At 34.5% G+C, this 17,280-nt stretch overlaps 1 protein-coding gene across 1 annotated transcript in view; it reads right to left on the reverse strand.

Moving 5' to 3' along the window:
- Positions 1-16,234, reverse strand: part of LOC138304602 (sodium- and chloride-dependent GABA transporter 1-like) — a 34,824-nt gene extending 18,590 nt beyond the window's left edge. The window contains exons 1-6 of the mRNA XM_069244768.1: positions 15,464-16,234; positions 5,413-5,544; positions 4,147-4,462; positions 3,483-3,615; positions 2,922-3,056; positions 1,796-1,899 (exon numbers count right to left, since the gene is read on the reverse strand). Coding sequence (XP_069100869.1) covers positions 1,796-1,899; positions 2,922-3,056; positions 3,483-3,615; positions 4,147-4,462; positions 5,413-5,544; positions 15,464-15,725 — 1,082 coding nt within the window. The 5' untranslated portion in view covers positions 15,726-16,234. The remainder of the gene's footprint in view (positions 1-1,795; positions 1,900-2,921; positions 3,057-3,482; positions 3,616-4,146; positions 4,463-5,412; positions 5,545-15,463) is intronic.
- Between the last annotated feature and the right edge of the window lie 1,046 nt (positions 16,235-17,280).

Below are 17,280 nucleotides of genomic sequence, written 5' to 3' on the forward strand. Positions count from 1 at the left end.
TTGTTTTATTTATTAAAGCTCTCCTGCTTTAAAATATTTACATGATTTGTTTTAGTTATATATATACATTCAAATTTTAAAACTGAAATATATCATTCACGTTAACAATAGAAAAAAAATTAAGTTTGAAGATGCTTATTAAATACGTAGTAAATCAACTTATATTTATTATTTAATGGATATCCTTTATATGTATCACGCTTAGATTTATTAGGTCTTCAATATAGTGTCAATAAAACCCCATCATCGTTTCGCATGATATGTTAACTCAGTAAAATTGAATTTCTTAAATATCAACCACCATAAATATCTCCCAGACACCGTTCCTACCGCACAGACCGCACATCGTGCGCACACCGCACAGACCGCACATCGTGCATACATCGTGCGCACATCATGCATACATCGTGCTCACATCGTCCGCACACCGCACATCGTGTAACGTTGGACAGTCACACAACTGTATGTTATACACCAATGCATGTCAAAAATATGACAACCGGTACTTAAATTTTCATTAATATAAGTCATTCCCTTTATAAAAAGAAAAGGGGTAAAAAAAAAAAAGTATGAAAACAAAACTTTTGTACGTTTGTATGGTGAGATATAACATTTGATGGAACAGCCAAAGATTTGGCGGGAAAGAGTTATGTTCTTGTAATTACCGGTGTGTTGCCACGGAAAAACGACTAAACCATAACAATATATGAAATAGTCCCATCGATAAAATGGGATATACAACAATAAGTCCAACATTTCAATCCATTTCAAATATTTTCATAAGAATATATATTTCCATATTGATCAATTTTCAGAATCTATTATATTCTTCAGTGAGTTACCATACTGACGTAAAACCCAGTAATTTCTTGACTTTTTGAACTCTGATTGTGGTATTAGTACGCCAGAACTTAATTGCCTATTTTAGTACTGGAAAATAACATACATTGGGCTTAGCAGCAACATATTTGTACTGTGCATTCCTTTTACAGCATTATTGAAATAGAATAAAGACAGTATAGATATGTCTCAATGTATCAGCGCTTTCGTAAATATCCGATTTCATCCCTGCATTATGGCTAAATGCGGGTCCTTAGGGGAAGTTTTAGTTAGTACTAACAGGTCACTGCACTAAAAGCGTTTCTAAACATTATAGGATTGTTTACGAGTTTATATCTAAACAAAACTTTCAAGTGGCGTCTCTCAACGGTTCAACAAAGAACTAGTATAACAATACGATAATACATAATAAATGAATATATTGATTAAAAGTAGCAAGATAAATTAAACAAATGTTGTAAACATGGTTCAGATGTACATAAAATAACTGTGAAACACTAGACTTACCCTCCTCGATACACAAGTGGTTACTATTACTGCCGTTATATCCACCCCCAGTCTATATCATACTAAAACTGAAAGGCTGATGTAGACTTCTTGTGTACAAATAAGCTCTCTCTTTATAGATAAAGCTCTTTCTTTTTATTGTAATTAAAATTGTGTATGACATATGAATGTGACATAAAAATTTGACCTTAAAAAATTAAAACTGAAGGCAGTTCTGAAAAATAATCTTACTGATCACAGGCCTGTAGAGACTTCCTTTGAACACTACAGAAAGAGCAACGATTAATTCCAAAGCAACGTAGCAACGATCAATTCCAAAGTAACATAGCCAATCACAGTGTACCGTTATACATTTCTTTTGGTGTACAAACGTACATCACCAGATAGTCCAATGGTGGATATAACGACAGTGGTAGTAACCACTGGAGTATTAAGGATGTAGACTTACTTGTAGACATTGTTGTGATAATTGTTGTAACTCCCCAAGGCTATCAGAGAGCCCAGACCAAGACCGTAGGAGAAGAATATCTGTGTTACGGCATCCAGCCACACCTGGGACAACATATTGGTATGTTATGAAGATACTTACGAAGAACGTCGAAGTTGTAATACTATATATTCCAACAATATTCAAGGGGTCACTTTAAAAAGAAATCTTACAAGTGATGAGAGGACCGTGAAAAATTGGTTATGATGGAATTTCCCTTAAATTCTATGCAACATTTCCTAAATATCACTTACATAAAAGTGTATAGTAAAGTACTGCGAGAGCTTGTTGACATGATAAGGCTTTACAATTTTAAAACAGGAAAAGGGTCCTAATAGCCTCAATTCCAATTCATTATATATATAGAATCTATTTGAAATGAAGTAAGCCGTAACATAAATTCCTGCAAATATTTGCGTATCGTGATTTCGTTAATGCGCGACTCATCTGTAACGGATCCTATCTTGTCATTGCAATGCACTGAAATATAGTCATCATATGTAAGCTCATTCAGCTATATACAATAATGTGGATAAAACACTTTTGGTGTATAGATTTGTTTTTAAGGAAAATGTTTGTAATATGTCATTATATTTAGTTATTATTAATTTATCAAATCATCATAAAAATACTTTCGATATCGCTCAATTTAGGCTAGAACTCTAAGCGAGAAACTCTATAATGGCTGTCCCCATTTATGTTGCATAAGTCATCTTAAGTGGTTAAAACGTTTTAACAAGTTCAAATTGTTGATATTAAATATAATAACATGCATTTATGTGGCTACGTTAAAAATCAAACTACAAAACAAATTCTATTAACATTCAATAGTATAGCGGTACATCGTATCCATTAAACCGTTACTATATACCACCCAATATTCACTGTGACTTAATTTCCTGTTTCCACAGCTTTTCACGGCGATTAAATGTCACATTTTACATATGTTTTATTTAATTTACAGAATAAGCGTGTTTGCGGTGTATTACTTTCGCGAATTCAACTTTACCGATAAATTAATTTGCTCGCGAAGATGTGTTGGTTTACAATAATGGAATACGTTTATATGCTATCATGAACAGCTCACCCCTGAATCGGCCAGTTTCGATAAATCCGGATAGATGTAGTACCGGATACCATCCCACGCCCCCGGAAGTGTTACACCTCTGATGAGGAGGATTGTCAGGAGGATATATGGAAAGATGGCGGTGAAGTACACAACCTGTAATAAACGTAAAACCATGGACTTTTTGTTAGACTTGCTAAAGCCGGAAAAACCAATTCGTAACATGCTTTATACCTACCACAGTAACAAAGTTCTTGTGATAGAACGGAAAAGTAAGTGATTATTTAAATATATTGACATTTTTTTTTATCACAGAACTGAAAAGCAAGATGTTAGTGAAATCACCAATAAAACTAGTTTGCCTTTCAAAAGCTCACGGATTACTACTTATTACAATAAATGTTGACAGTGGTAAAAGAATGTCTTTTCTAATCTATACAAATATTCGAGATGAATTTTCAGCAGTCTAAAATGTTCGTCTCGCATATGCATTTCGAAAAAAAACTAGTTTATACATTTTATAAATAGGCGTGTTCGGAATGAATAATATATTTCTTGATTCCAGAAACGTTCTGTTCTTACCTTTCCTGTCCAACTAATGCCCTTCCAGATACAGAAATAGCACAACACCCAAGCAAGTAGCAAGCACAGAGCAAGCTGCCAACGGACACTTCCGGGTTCATCGATTCCATTACTTACTTCCAAAACATGTCGTCTGAAACATTCAATAATAAAGCTACTTTACGTTTGGCTTAGTTTACATTGCTTTCCATTTCTATATACTTAGTAAAGCTACAGGCCTTCATCCCATGCTCAGCACCAAAATAGCTGTTAAACTATGCATTAGTGGGCTTTAAATATACATGCAACATGTGTTAAAAAGAGCGGTGCCCTTATAAATGTACGTGCATAACAACCTAATGGGATGATGATGTTTGATTCTATACGGGTCACGATGTTATCATTAAATAGCAAAAATATACATCACTTGTCGAGACATTGAATGTATTACAATACATACAGGGATGTTGTTCATGCGTATGTTAATAGCAGAGTACACTTCCAAACATCTGAGGATTGATCGAAGATGCAAAACTACGCGAGTCAAAAGTGGTTGTTATTTTACAAAATGTCAATCATTATTCAGACTTTATAAAGACCAGCAGGAAATATCAGTACAAAAATATCACTTATCACACACTATCGACCATCTTCCTGAAACTCATAAGAACATAACGACACTCACTCCCAAAACTCCCGGACTGGCGATGTTAACGGCAAAGCGCTACAGTTGAATCCGGGGTAGGACATCTCCATGGCAGTAACATTTCCTCCCACTGACGTATTGGCCTCTGCCCAGAATGTCCCGTTTGTGCAGTTGTAGAATGACCATTGGCGATCGTACTCGGACTTGCATTTGTCACTGTTCCACCAGTTGTCACACGTTGACCATGGAAGGATACTCGTGAAAGAGTTGAAGAGATAGTAAATGGCCCAGGCCAGAATGATGACGTAAAATATGTTGAGCCAAGCGGCCATTATGGCGGCGGCATAACCGACACCTAAAGATGAAATAAAACATTATTTATATTACCAAAGAAACTGTACTGCAGACAGTCGGAATTACACACATGTCATCATATGTTCCAGATATATTCAAGCTTTGGGTATCTGCTTAGCTTGACAGTACATCTACAAAAAGCAAAACAATATAAAGTTGGCAAATTATGATACATCCATGGCGTACTTGGACTGACTTTTAATTGCAGGATAGATTGGATATTATTGACAGCAGAAACAAAAAATTAATGCATCATATTATATAGCAAACGTTAAAATGTAATAAATCGAAGTCGAGGAAGTCAAGAACGAGTATAGCTTATAAAGACAGAAAATCAGGTAAATCATGTAAATAAGCAAGACATACTATCAGAGTAACATGAATATGACTTCATTACATATTCCTTTTTTTCTTGGTAAAAAGTTATACACAGAACATGTAGGTTACTATCGTTATCAATGACCCTCATATATATTGTTTAACAGCACATCATGGTAAAAGCTTTCTTTTAGTTGAAAATAGTGGCTTTAAATCTTTTAAATGATACTAGCATAGAGTATATTTTACAATAGTAAGATTGTTGGGATTGTTACAGTAATAAAAACACAAGTTGTGTAATATGTCACGTGTTTGTAACTAAATAACCACTTAGACTACTGTTATACTGTTATAAAAAGTGCGTAAACCGAATCAACCCACGTTAGTTGACTATCACCGCGCCTGATGGCAAAACAGCGAATGAATCTTCACTGCTATTACAGATAATACGGGGAATTTTGTTTGCTGTTGTAACCTCATCTTAGGCCATCGATATCAATTTCATGATGTTATAATTGTTTTAATAACCTTTTTGAAAGGGTAGTTGGTTATTCTGGTGCAATCTGAAACATATTTTATACTTAAAAATGTATTGTTCATGTAAATCAAAAGCATGTATCTAAGAAACAATACCTTTGAAAATAGGAGATATTTTCCATACACCGAGACCCCCAGTGCTCTGCCATTGTCCAAGTGATAGCTCCAAAAAGTACATTGGTATTCCAGCAAACACAGAGGTCAGCAGATACGGGATAAGGAAGGCACCTGTAAAGACATTGATAGTTATTGAGGATTCGATTAATGATGAAATAATAACTGCCGAAATAGTGTATATATCCTCTCTTAGCTTCCATCTCTCTGTTCTTAATACACTGCGTGATAGGCAGATGGTTATGTCCTAGGCTCGGTAATAGCCGAAACAAGGACCTTAGCTCTACTAATAAATCCATCATTTAATCAAACATTTTTCATTTAACAATATATGAAAGGTACCATTTTATATTGATGCTTTGAATTATTTTCTACTTTAGTGATACACCTGCTGCTATGCTATATTTTTGAAATTGCGTTGTGTTTCTTGATATCCCCCTTGTTGACGCTATGCTATTCTATTTTTTGTCTAATACGTATACTAGATCATGCTATATTTGTTTTGTGGGTTTTACGATCGTTTTTTGATTACATGTATTTCAAAACTTTAAAAATAAAATTTGCATTTAATATCGTCATGTCTGCCAAAATATACGTCATTTTTATATTAAAATGCACATGTAAACAGGCTGTTACATTTAAAAAGTAAGATAAATCTAAGTGGAAAAGCACATGTTATTTGTAATCAATAAAGTGGATATGCGTTTATTGTAGTCTTGTCTTCTAAAGATCATATTTCAATATTGATACATATGGTAGCAACTAGGAAACCCATCTGTCTTATGGAAAAATGGACTACGTTCGAAAGGATCGTTTCATATAGCGTTCATCCTCGACATTCCAGGGGCTACTATCACTGTCTTTATCAAAGGAATCTAATTAAGGGCACTGTATGTCCTTTAAGCCTTTTCTGTAGGCCTGTGATTGGTCAGTTTCTAGTGAAATTTAGCTTTACATTGACATAGTCATAAGGTGAATATGACAAGAGTGAAAGTAATTCCTGGAGTATTGAGGATGGCCCAGTGGTGGTTATAAATACAGTTATAGTAGCCCATAGACTATCGATGATGTATAGCAATAAGCTACACTGTAATCTATTCTCAATTATTCTTCTACTACAATTGTGAAATCTATGTTTTTATCTGTAATATAAAATAATACGTTGAGAGTTAATCTAGAAAAGAAATAACACGATTTGTTTGAAGGGAAAGCGTTTTCGACATATTTTGACATGCATTGTTGTGTAACATACTTAACGTATTGTAGCATATCTAACATGGTAGGCGTTAGGGCGTGAACGCACCATGATATATAATCTAGAACACCCAATGCATGTTACACACCAATGCATGTTTCACACCAATGCACGTTACAGACCAATGCACGTTACAGACCAATGCATGTTACACACCAACACATGTCAAAAACACAACAACCAATACCTATAAATTGTATTTACATATAATCAGCCATTCCTGTTATAAAAAAAAAGATAGAAAAAAAGATAAATTACGAAAATGTAACTTATATGTCTTAATGGAGAAAATATAATTTGATAGAAGACCCAATGAGTTGGCGGGAAATAGTTGGTTATAGTCGCTTCCTGTGTGTAACGCCATGATGAAATAGTCGCGAATTAGGATATACAAAGATAAATACAACACTTCAATCAATTACATATATTTTATTAGAATAAACATGCTTTTTATATATTATCAACTTCAAGAATAGTTTAATATCCTTCAGTAAATTCTCACACAGATGTCAACTCTAATAAATGCGTAATACATGTATCCTGAACTCTGATGAAGGTGAAGTATTAGTACATGAGCCTAACTACCTATGTTAATACTGGAACTTATCATATATCATTGGATTTATTAGAATCATATAGGTACTATGCAGGGCAATGTAAATATTGCGTATTGTGTATAACATAATAGTCACATAAATGGACACAAACATTCATTTATTTAAACTTATTTGTTTGCAGCTGCTGTTTTGCCATTTTGACAGCTTTTGAATCTTACCTATACGGTCGAGAGCCTACATTTACAAGAATGTTAATGTCAAAATGTTAACATCCCAGCAGAAGCCGCTATGTTTTACGACGTTATCGTATCCTACGTTGCGTTATAGCTCACCGACGATAAGTCATGACGTCATAATGTTGATTCTACCCGGCACATCCAATCCAATCAAGTAATTGGATATGAAGTGAATATGTTAAAAATTAAACTTTGTAATAATTTCCAGAATGACGCAAAAGTAGCGCGATTTGTATTAATGGGATATTAATGAGTCAGATGTGACATTTGAATGATGTAGAAATTCGATACCCTAATTTCATCCTTATCTTACCCTAATCTTACTGGTATATTAAATATGTAGGATTGTTGATATATCACTGTAAAAAGTCATGGTTTCAACCTTTTACTAGGAAATATAACACGAATATGCTGTAGTCTTACAAAACATACAGTTATCATACACACACCATATTGCGTACAGGAAAGGCCCTCCCTAAACGATCCTAGCTGTTAGTAGGATATTAATCAACAAATAAACGATAGTTTAATTCAGATGAGGGTAGCATTGAAAATGAAAAGATTTTTTTTCTGGTTTTTCCATAACCATCAGAATGAAAATGTTTGAAAGATTACGTATATTAAATTGGATGATGTGCAATAAGAATTTGCATTTGCAGAGCTTGTATGGTGTGTATGATGGAGGTAGGGGGCCGGGCCAAATGTTGATACTGTAAACTATGTATGATGAGTGGTCGAAAATATTGACATGATTTTTTTTCTGCAATAATCTATTGAAGATCATTAGGTTTGATGAATTAAGCTTTAAAAATAATTCAAATGGACAGGTCAACATGTACAATACCTGATAATCGTTAGTTATGATAAATAATGCAAACACTCTAAATACTTGCTTTTATGCCTTATGTATGCTTTATGTACGTTTAGATGGCAAGCATACCAGCACAAATCACTTAAAATTTACTAATAACGCTGTACAAATGGAATAGCTTAGCTTCATGTTCTGACCGTATGTACTCAAAATGTTGCTAGCTTTTGGTGGTGAATAGCTTCTTAATTCGTGAGTATGAAAGTTACGGAATGTTTTAACTTTAATGTGTCAGACGATATAGAACCCTCCTGTGAAGGGAAGCTAGCTTGTCTGGTAGTCTCTCAGTAACAAGGTCTGGGTTATACAATTGCTTGTACCTAAAATTAATTATGATTCCAATTCCGATTAATCAATTGATAGATTTATAGAAATCATCCATCACATCAAACCTACATGTAAATACAATAATGCATTCAAAAGTCCCATGTAAAACGCAATTATTTTTCAGAAAAAAATGCAATTATAGTGACAAATAAAATAGTACACAAAAAGTATTTCTTCACGTGCATTTCGTGTGATTTTTTTTCTCCTGAATACCTGGTGAAGTTGACTTAAATTTCATGTAAAAATTAACATGAGAGTCTTTACATATGAAATTCACGTGACATTTAATTGCACGAGAATTTCAGGCGACGAAATAAAATATGTTTGTCCTTTCTGTGGTCCCTCGTCGTTGAACATAGCGTTAACTACTGATTTTGGTTGTGGTTATCATAAATATCGTGTTATGTTCATGTCATCATATTCAGGAGAAATTAATTCAAAATAATAATGATTATCCAATGTAGTTATGTTATGATAAATCAAACCTGCCTTAGCGGCCGCCATCTCTGTATAACGACTATCTATTTAGTAAGCATTTAACGGCCCATTTCACCACAATTTGCGCTGGGTATAAAATGTTTTGTTCTTTGTTTCTATGATGGCCTTTATAGTCAGATAATGTTTGAGTACATGTATTTTCTTACACGGAATGAGTCTATATTGATAAAATCATGACTCTCAATAAGTAAATATACCTACCCCGCCGTTCCGGTAACACAGATACGGGAATCTCCATATGTTCCCTATACCTATACAGTATCCAATACAGGCTAAAACAAATTCTAGTTTGCATCTCCATGCCTCCCGAGGTTCGTCCTCAGTTTTTAGTCTCCTTTACATCATCGTCACTCCCAATATTAAGCCTCTCAACTTCCGGAGGTTGGTTCATGGTTACCACACGTTGTATTAAACTTTCTAGTAACTGCCTGTTTTGTATGATCCTACAATCCAAATCTCTTTACGATACTTGTTAACTAGAACGTGAGAAGCGAATGACTGTCAGTTATTCCTTCATAAATAGAAAAAATGACTGACCTTTCGGTTCCGCTCTATTGGAAAGTAATTTGGTATAATACACTATTTTTCGGTAAATTATTTTCTGAAAATAAATTAATATTCAAGATGATCTTTGTTCGCATGCCCTGTCGTAATGGGAATATAATAAACTACACAGCCTTGTTACAAATAATGCAATGACAGCAAATTGACTAAATTATGACGAATAACGCTCGCTGCTTTTTTACATGAATACATTACACAGCTATCCATCTACGGTACGGTACGCTGTTTGTACCATAGACATTCCATTTTACACTTGACACAGCGTGTTGAAATTAACTCCTGTGGTTGAATGTAGGGTATTTCTACGCATTTGCATGTTACAGTGTACATTGTACTAACATTACATTACAAGATAAGTTGGCTGGTAAGATATAACCAGGACGAGTAATAAAGACTTCCTTAATGTGAAACACATAAAATGTGTTTTCTTCTCCATTGACACAAAATTATTTTCTGTAGTGTTATTTATTATACAGAATTGCTAGACCGGAAAATTATATCCAGTCTACATTCAAATATATTATTAAAAGCAATAAAAGGACTGCAATAAAGTTAGGCTAGCATGAAATTGTTATGCATTGTCTAATGGTCACCAGCTTTTCGGTATATCATGAAATGTTTACATTGTGTGGTGTGCTGGCTTATACACAAATTATAAAAAATATTTAAAATGGTCGGTGTAGGGATACATGCAGATTCAGATCCGCCTCGTATAATTCCTTCTCGAAATATTTTGTTTAATTGTATACTAGATCAAAAAAGGATGAATACTACATGTTAGCAATGTTGATAAACAAAATTATATCTGAATGCTGTTACATGTAAGTGCTCTCTATGTGAAGGTACGGCAATGTCAGTTGTCGCCTAACAATGATGAATAAGAAAATAAAGTGTTGCAAAAATATTTCAAGGCATTTCAGTTATCAACAAGACAATCATTATTTGACACTTTTGAAAAAAAAATTATACTTCATACTCCGAATCAGATATCTTTTCGGTAGCTAGAAACATTACCGTTGTAACGGAACGATTTATACACCAACGTCATCGATATTATGCAGTTTTAAACTCAACTCGACTCATCACTGTAACATCTTATTACAAAAAATGAATAATTTACCAATTAAAAACCAATTCTGTAAAATGAAACGTTTTTTATATCTAAAATAATTCCATACGTTCATCATTATTGATATCAGAAGGAACTATATGGTTCCAATATTTGTTCCGCCCGACCCCAATGAAATTTGCTAATGGGCGCTTATTCTATACATCTTAATTGCATATTTTTGCAAATCATCCATATACGCACGTAAGTAATACGTAAGTAAAACCGTTGCTATATAGATATATTAATTGCCTTGCGTCCATAATGGTCGTATATAGTCGTTTCAATGTTTTTCGGTAGCATTCTTTCAGATATTTCTATCAACTAGCGGATGTGAAAATGAGCTGTGAATTCTTCTCAAGGACTATTTCGACAATTTTCAGATGTACTTCAATGTAGGAGACTACACACAACAGCTTGACAGGTACTGAAGGTCAGGATTATCATTGGGTGCGTTATATCAAGCATAGTCTTTTCAGCAGCGAGTAACTTTATCATCGAAGCTGTTGAGAAGATGAGTAGCGGTCCGTACCTGTCAGCTGGCAGTCGGAAAACTACAACCTTAGCTTTTATGAATGGGACGCCGATAACAACAAAGATAGTAGTAGAAGAAAGGTGGACCTTGAGGGATCTAGAAAAAATGACCACTTCGGCCCACCTTCGGAAATTCAAACCAGCCAAGTCCCGGAGTCTCGTTCTAAAAGCAGGCAAGGTGAAAGAGAAAAGGTTTAAAATCGGGGAAGTGGACATCCCAACAGTTAGAGAGAAGCCAGTGAAGAGCCTTGACAAATGGTTCATTCAATGCCAGAAACAGAAGCAGCAGAAATACTAGCAGCCGACGGAGGAATGCCGTGGATGGAAGACATGTTGCCTACCGATAGAGGTCGGAAGCAGCCTGATCAACCTAGCCGGCGCACGTTTGAAGGTAGTCATGGAAAGTGTCAAAACGTCTAAGAAAGGAGGATCCATCTGATGAGGGAATAGGCCAGCATTGGAATCATTCAGTGTAGTCAAGGTATCTACACGTTAAACACAAAAACCAACAAATCAATAACAACAACTTCGTCAGAAATGTTTCAAATCCTTAAATGGCTGCCTTTTAGCAAAAGGATTTTATACACTCAATCTGTTTTATGTACAAAATTCTTAACAATCCAGCTCCGCGAAATTTGAATTCTTTTATTCGTTTATCTGATATCCACAGCTAACATACTAGATTTTCAAATTCAAATATTTTTTTTACCAAATCACTGTGCAAGTACTTTTAAACGATCTTTTAAATATAAAGGAGCTTATGTTTAGAACATTTCACCAGACCACATAAGAAATAGCACTTCTCTTTTATCTTTTAAGAAAGCAGCAAAGGATGTTTATGGAATAATTTTATGTTGCGAAGACCTTGAATAGAGTGTAATTTTTTATCATCCGGTCCTTTATTGTGTGGACTTTACGATAGGGTAGTCTTTTTCATTAATGAAGACCGAAAGATATTAATACTTTACAGTAATGTATAGATCTTTGTGTAATTTTTTTTATTATAATTTATCTGAGTGACTGATAGTGTATACGGATTACAATCTGTCCAGTGGGCGTCCTACCACAATCGAACTGTAATCAAGTGTTTCAAAAAAAGAAGTAAAGTTCCTAAATATTAGCTTTCTATCTATAATTAAAGGCGTTAGACATATAATATTAAAGCAATGGTTCCAACTGGTGCACAGGGAACGACCTGGAAAAATACGCGCCGACTGGAGCGGATAGTGGGTTAGTAAGTTATTTATTTTTAATACAAAAAAGCTAATAATGTTCGAACTTAAGTGGGTTTAAATAGTATTTGTTCGTCCTCTAATGACATTTATTTTATTTATTTTGTTATGTATTAAATTATAGACAAGAACCGACGAACTTTCCGTCGATTTAGCTATCTTCTGGATCTAGACAGTGCACGTATCTTAAAGTTATCACTTTCAAGTTTTCAAGCTTTTAAAAATATTTCTACTCATTATACATTTTAATAGAAATGCTGCAATATAAATCAACTATCTATCGTGTGAAACCTACATTTGCATTGAACGGATCACTGCCTAAGATGGAATGTGATATTTGACAAGCTATATGATATCCTATCAAAATTATTTCTGCAGTTTGAGCGATTAATATCACTGTTTACGTGATCATAAGGACTTCGTTGGTGAAGAAGACACGTGTTTTGCATACCTGTAACACTGCACGTCTCAGTGGCCACAAGATCTGACATGCATGACTGGTCATTGTTTCTTTACATAAATATAATAGAGACCCGATAAGCATTCACAGAACGAGATATCTATGTTTATGTTGTAACGAATAAATTATCCAACTACAAGTAAGTACAACCCGAGTTTTTTTTTAATTTTAAATCGAGAGGTGATACTTTACTGAACACTTTTGCCACCACTGTCCCTTTGTACCAATTAACATATCAATACATCGACTGCAACAAACAGATGAGAACATTGTTGATCGGTAATCTATGTTGATGATCAACATGCTATCAGTTTACAACACCGAGGAAAACCAGTATTATTACATGTAGTTAAAACATCGATTGTTCACTTGAACATATAAAAACGTCGTTCCTCGTTCACAATGCTGATTGAAGGTAACGATCATCAGTTTGAATTTGACGCTATCGGCAATAAAGCAAGATGACCATATGTTATAACCTGCATTTGAAAAAAGCTTTACGGTATGCTTTCATTGTGAAAGTAAAACATTTATACTGTTTATTGCAAGTATCACAAATAACAAAGTTAATTTCCCTGATTCCCATTCAGGCATCCTTTTGATTAAGGGTTGAATGGTTTTTTTTTCTAATTTTCATAGCGGCTATATATAGCAGAAGCTATCTACATATCCCGTGGAGCGCGTCAGCGATCCTCGAAAAATACATTTAATATATATATTTACATTAGAATAATTTGTCAAAATAAAAATTATTGAAAGGTTATTACCTTCCGGTCGACCTATTTTTGCAAATGACAAAAGATTAACAAGATTATAGTTAAAATAAATCTTTATTGAATTTTTACAGTAAACCTTAGTTGATTCTTTATCAAGAAACAACACTTTAGAGATTATACATTGAAATATTAAATTTTATTTTATGGAGGAAAGCCATCACAGTTGTATTTATATCAAGCGTAGAATTTCTAAAAGTGCATGGTGATGCCAAGGTCATATCCATTTAGAATTTACCCTAGAAGCTGTCAATATACAACGAAATTCGTATTCAACGGTGAAAAACTGACCTTGATGTAAAATGTATTGTTCTATTTTTCAGTTAACTTCCTTTCACTTATTTGTCATTGATATAAGTCGAAAACTGCCCAATACATGGTTTTTTCACACGTATTGTAGACTTTGGCTTATATCTGAAAACGTCAACATTTTTCTGTGTTAATATTAAACATGTTTTACTTTAAAAGAAAACATTGCAGGTAGGCTTAGTATACCTCTACCTCATCCGCAATGCCGTTTTTAAACGGTATTACACTGTAGTTATATCCATACACAATGGTTACACAGGACAACCTTGACCTCACTGCGATGTGATGACCGGTATAACTACCTTGCGGAGGTCAACTCCATTTTGGAACATTATTTTCACAATGTTATATTGATCCGATATTGTTTCTTTCTTAATCAAGTACGTTCTCTGGTACTGTGTTTGCCAAATAGAAGAGAGTGCTTTATTTTTTCACTTACTAAGAAAGATTAAATATACCAAAACTGATTTCATACTAAAAGGTGACATATATTCTGGAATATTAAAAAACGAAATAAAGAAAACAGCAGCATTTAATCAATGAAAAATATTAAAGTTAATGTAAACGCAACAGGGTGAAGTGGAAAAATTAAGATTTAAATTGCTTTGATACAGAGAATTTGATTTTCATTCCAAATCTGCCTTATATGATTTATTATTATAAATACTGTGGATATAAATGAATAAACAATAAATGTTTAATTGTTAGCAGTACTATGCGTTTCATTTTCATGCTTTCTAGTTTTTGTGTTATGCATTGACTTTGTATGTGCTATTATTATTAATAAATTGACAGAGGTATTTGTATCTTCCTACATTACGAATATCAAGTCCTTTATTTCCTACGTTTAAGAGTGATCTTTAAATGCACTTCAGAATAGGTTCGCGAAAATTAACATTTGCTGATTTAAAAACCGACTGGACATGCCTATCTGTATCATTGATATAGATACTAATTCACGGAGATGAAAGTCCCCGAGTTACTTGGATCGCGACATTTGCGGAAGTAAATCGCACGCGAAAGAACTGGTGGTTTTTTTTTTACAGAATCTACTCCCACCATGTAAGTTGTATCTTACTACCAGTATTTCTTACATTTCTTACACCTACCCATCTCAAATTTTGCTTTCCCCAGTATTAATTTTGACATCATCTTACAAATAGGAAAAATCCTGAAAATGATCTTGTGTGTACTTGATTTTGCCTCTCTATGTTGTATTATCCCCTATCCGGTGTCTGTAATTAATTGACGAGGCTTAATGGCGTTGTTCTGGTTATAACCGAGTCTAGGACAACCCGTAATGCATACTTACCCCCTCCATTTTTATAACAGAGATACGGAAACCTCCATACGTTTCCCAATCCGACACACTGACCAATGCAGGACAGGATGAACTCGATTTTGTCATTCCATGTTTCTCGTTCCTCGCATGACTCAAGCTTCAGCTCCACCGGTCGAGAGTTAGAGGTCAAGGGTGATTGTCCACTCGAGTTGGCTGTAAGACTAGTCCTCTCATTGTTTAAGGTCTGTTGTTGTGCCTCCTTGTCTTGTAAAACATTTTTCTCGTTCTCCATGATGCAGATAATGTCTTACTGAAAAGTTCCTTTCATTACTCCAACCGAAAAAATGAAAACTGTCACAACTTTGTAGCCGCTAGGTCTGGATCATTTAGATGGGCATGAAATTCGCAGAAATGCCATACTCTAAATTTCCACTGACTGGAACTTATTCCATTATTGAGAAATTGATCTACGCTAAAAGAGAGCATATAGACATATTGGTCACAAATTGTCACACGCTCCAAAGTGTTATTCAATTTTTGTTGTTCTCCAAAGGTATTCGCACTCGATTAATTCCGTAGAAAAAGAAATATGATACTGAGCTCGTGTGAATCTTGTTCACGTTAGGTAATATTTACATAAGTAAGTTTGAAAGGTGTTTCTGGTCGATTCTTTAGAGATCACTCTGTGTAAAATCAGTGTGTCCGTCAGATATCTTCACAGAAAGATTTCGGCTATTAGATCAGGAAGAAAAAGTGCCGATAGTTTAACGCTCGACGTTATGAAACAGAATTGTATTGATAAACAGTTGTGATTATATTTCATGAAATTACTGTCAGTAACAGCCATCACTTGTTATCGCCAAACTCTTAATAAAGTCGCAACAAGTCGGAGGAAATTCCAATAAATCGTTCAGATGGAGCCGAATTAATTCCAGGATTTTCACGCTGCTCATTTCGGAGTATCGAAATGTCATTTTGAGAAGTGGACTGAAGACGAAAATCACTAACTGTTACGACTGAGGGTAATCGACAGCTGCGTAGCTAATTTGCAAGGTCTCAGCACGGCGCTATAGAACATACGTTTGCCAGATTGGATCCTATTGAATTAAATACGTGCAAAAGGCAAAATATCGTAACCCGACTAATACCGGTTCTAGGTTGCATAAATTGTCACCAGTCGTCCACAAAATATTTTAATCAAAACTTCTTTAAATCACTATAATTCATTTCGGTATGTGTGCATGTTCTGTAATTGTTTTATTTTGCGCTATGTTAAAGCTTTAAAATACATCCCGATTATTTTGTGAAGATCCTTTGTCAATTTCTTTATTTTAACTGCGTGTAATCAAAATTGATGCAGAGATCGTTTTGTATTCAGGAATCCGCGCGCTTGCATATCGTTGTAAAGGTTACTATTTAATTAAACTATACAGCCATATTTCAAAGTGTGACTGCACTCGGTAAGAAAGGATTTCTGTAATTGTTACCAATGATGGCAAACGCGTGTATGCTTGTTTTTAGTACATCAGTTGGTTTAACACTTTAATTGAACTGCAAACGTTGCAGTGTCACTGCCATGACGATGCATATATGCGCCTACAACCGTCTGAAATGATTTAGTACAAGTACTGAAATACCGATTGATTATATATATATATATCATATATAGTACATGAGGTCTGCCAAAAGGAGAAGAAACCTATATGTACTAATACTAACAGATCCCTTGTCTTTCATATAACTTTTTTTTCCATTCGCAACATATGATGATTCCTATACGAACTTGCAGAGCAGATCCTAATGGTACACGCATCTGTTGCTCCGCTGTCGTGATTTCGGGCCGCGAG

This window comes from Argopecten irradians, chromosome 12 (assembly GCF_041381155.1).
Source record: "Argopecten irradians isolate NY chromosome 12, Ai_NY, whole genome shotgun sequence".
Taxonomy (NCBI): Eukaryota; Metazoa; Mollusca; class Bivalvia; order Pectinida; family Pectinidae; genus Argopecten; species Argopecten irradians.